General features: G+C 37.9%; 1 protein-coding gene across 1 annotated transcript; it reads right to left on the reverse strand.

Annotated features, from left to right (window-relative positions):
• Positions 1–227: 227 nt before the first annotated feature.
• On the reverse strand, positions 228–1,061 carry LOC147791479 (uncharacterized). The gene is made up of 2 exons (XM_087126300.1): positions 830–1,061; positions 228–754 (listed from the first exon to the last, which is right to left on the reverse strand). The coding sequence occupies exons 1-2, from the start codon at positions 1,059–1,061 to the stop codon at positions 228–230; spliced, it is 759 nt and encodes a 252-aa protein (XP_086982426.1).
• Positions 1,062–1,901: the final 840 nt, after the last annotated feature.

The following is a 1,901-nucleotide window of genomic DNA, read 5'->3' on the forward strand; positions in this document are numbered from 1 at the left end:
GCACATAGAACACTTCTGTGATTATCATTATGATTCCATTCACTTGCAGCCGTACATTACCCTTTCCGGTTACAACTATGCTTGAGTTGTTGCCCAACTTCACTGAATCTCTGAAACTCCCATCAAAATCTAAAAAATATTCCTTCTTTCCACACATATGATTGCTACATCTCGAGACAAGGGACCACATATCTTCTCTATTGCCTTATTCATATTCACGTAAGCCATTAACGCATCTCTTCTTGAGTCTCTACATAGTTTGTCTCATTCTCCTTGCTTTGACATTCCCATTGAAAATGTCCTAGCTTGTGACAATTATAGCACTCCATTGTGGCCTTGTTGAAGGTTTGTCTGCCTCGTCCCCTTCCTCTGCCTCTAAAGCTTCCACGACCTTGACTCCTTCCTCCAGGTTGTTCACCATGAATGATCTTCAAAGCGTGTTCTTCTTCAACATGAGAACTCATGCGTTGTTCATGCACAAGCAAATTGCTTTGCAACTCATAAATGGTTAAGATGGTTGTATTCTTGGACTCCTCAATGGAACAAACAATATAATCAAACTTGGGAGTCATAGATCTCAGAATCTTTTCAACAACTTCATCATCTCCTTTGTTCTCACCATTTATTTTCATCTTATTGGCTATGCTAAGGGTCCGAGCAAAATACTCATTTATTGATTCTCCTGCCTTCATGTGAAGCATTTCAAACTCCTTCCAAAGAGCTTGCAAATGTGCACGCTTTACTCGTGTCGAACCTTGATATTTATGCTTCTTAGAGTCCTATATGTTTTTTGCTGTATCCTTGTTGAGGATTGTCTCCAAGATCGAACGATCTAATGCTTGAAATAGATAATTCATTGCTTTCAAATCTTTCAACCTCTGATCTTCAATGTGCTTCTTCTGGGCATCTGTGAAAACGATGTCTTCTGTTGCTGCAGAAATCCCGTTCTCCACCAAATCCCAGTACTCCTCTGAATGCAAAAAGTTTTCCATGAGCATCACCCAATGATTATAGTACCCATCAAATTTCGGAATTGCAGGCTGCACAAATGGACTCTCCATCGACATACTTTTATTATGACACACGTAGGAGGCTGCTGCTTCTAGTTTTAACTAGTTTAGGGCATGGCTCTAATACCACAATGTTACGAACAAAGAGAGAAAACTGGAAAGATCAGATAAATTGGAAGAAATCTCACTTTCTATTGAAGAATGAAATTGACTATTATATAGTATTACAGAACTCGTCAAGTTGATCTTTGAGACAAAGTCAAGTTGATATTTGAGACAAAGTCAAGTTGATATTTGAGACATTACTGAACTCGTCATTGGAGAAGTTCAAATGAAAAGGTTATCATTTGTGGATTGCAATCAGAGTATAGAAGTTTTGTTATTGCTATACAAGGATGGTCTAACTTATAGAGTTTGAAACTTTGCTAGCTAGCCAAAAAGCCATGACTAAGAAAATGGGAGACATCACGCTCAAGGGTGAAAAAGAAACACTCTACACAAATGAAAGTCAGAGCAACAATAAGCCACATGGATACAAAAATGGTGACAAAGACAAAAGTCACCAAGGAATCGCACAACTTAGGAGAGTTAAGAAGAATTACAACAAGAGTTTTCAAGAAAATTTGAAGACATTTGCTTCAATTTGGGAAGAAGGGTATATGTTTAAGGATTTTTGATCTAAGAAAAAGTTCATTGAGAACAATGCAGCAACCTCCAAAATGGAAATGGAGGATTAATGGGATGTAGAGGTACTATATTCCTTAAAAGAAGATCAACTAACACTCATGGCAATGATGGAAGAGAATGCAAATTATGAGGATGATTAGGTTATTGATTCAAGATGCTCAAACCACCTAACTAGTGATCAGAGTGGCGCAATGAAAGCACTGT

Source organism: Cucurbita pepo, chromosome 8, assembly GCF_057944985.1.
Source record: "Cucurbita pepo subsp. pepo isolate OVF chromosome 8, ASM5794498v1, whole genome shotgun sequence".
Lineage (NCBI taxonomy): Eukaryota > Viridiplantae > Streptophyta > Magnoliopsida > Cucurbitales > Cucurbitaceae > Cucurbita > Cucurbita pepo.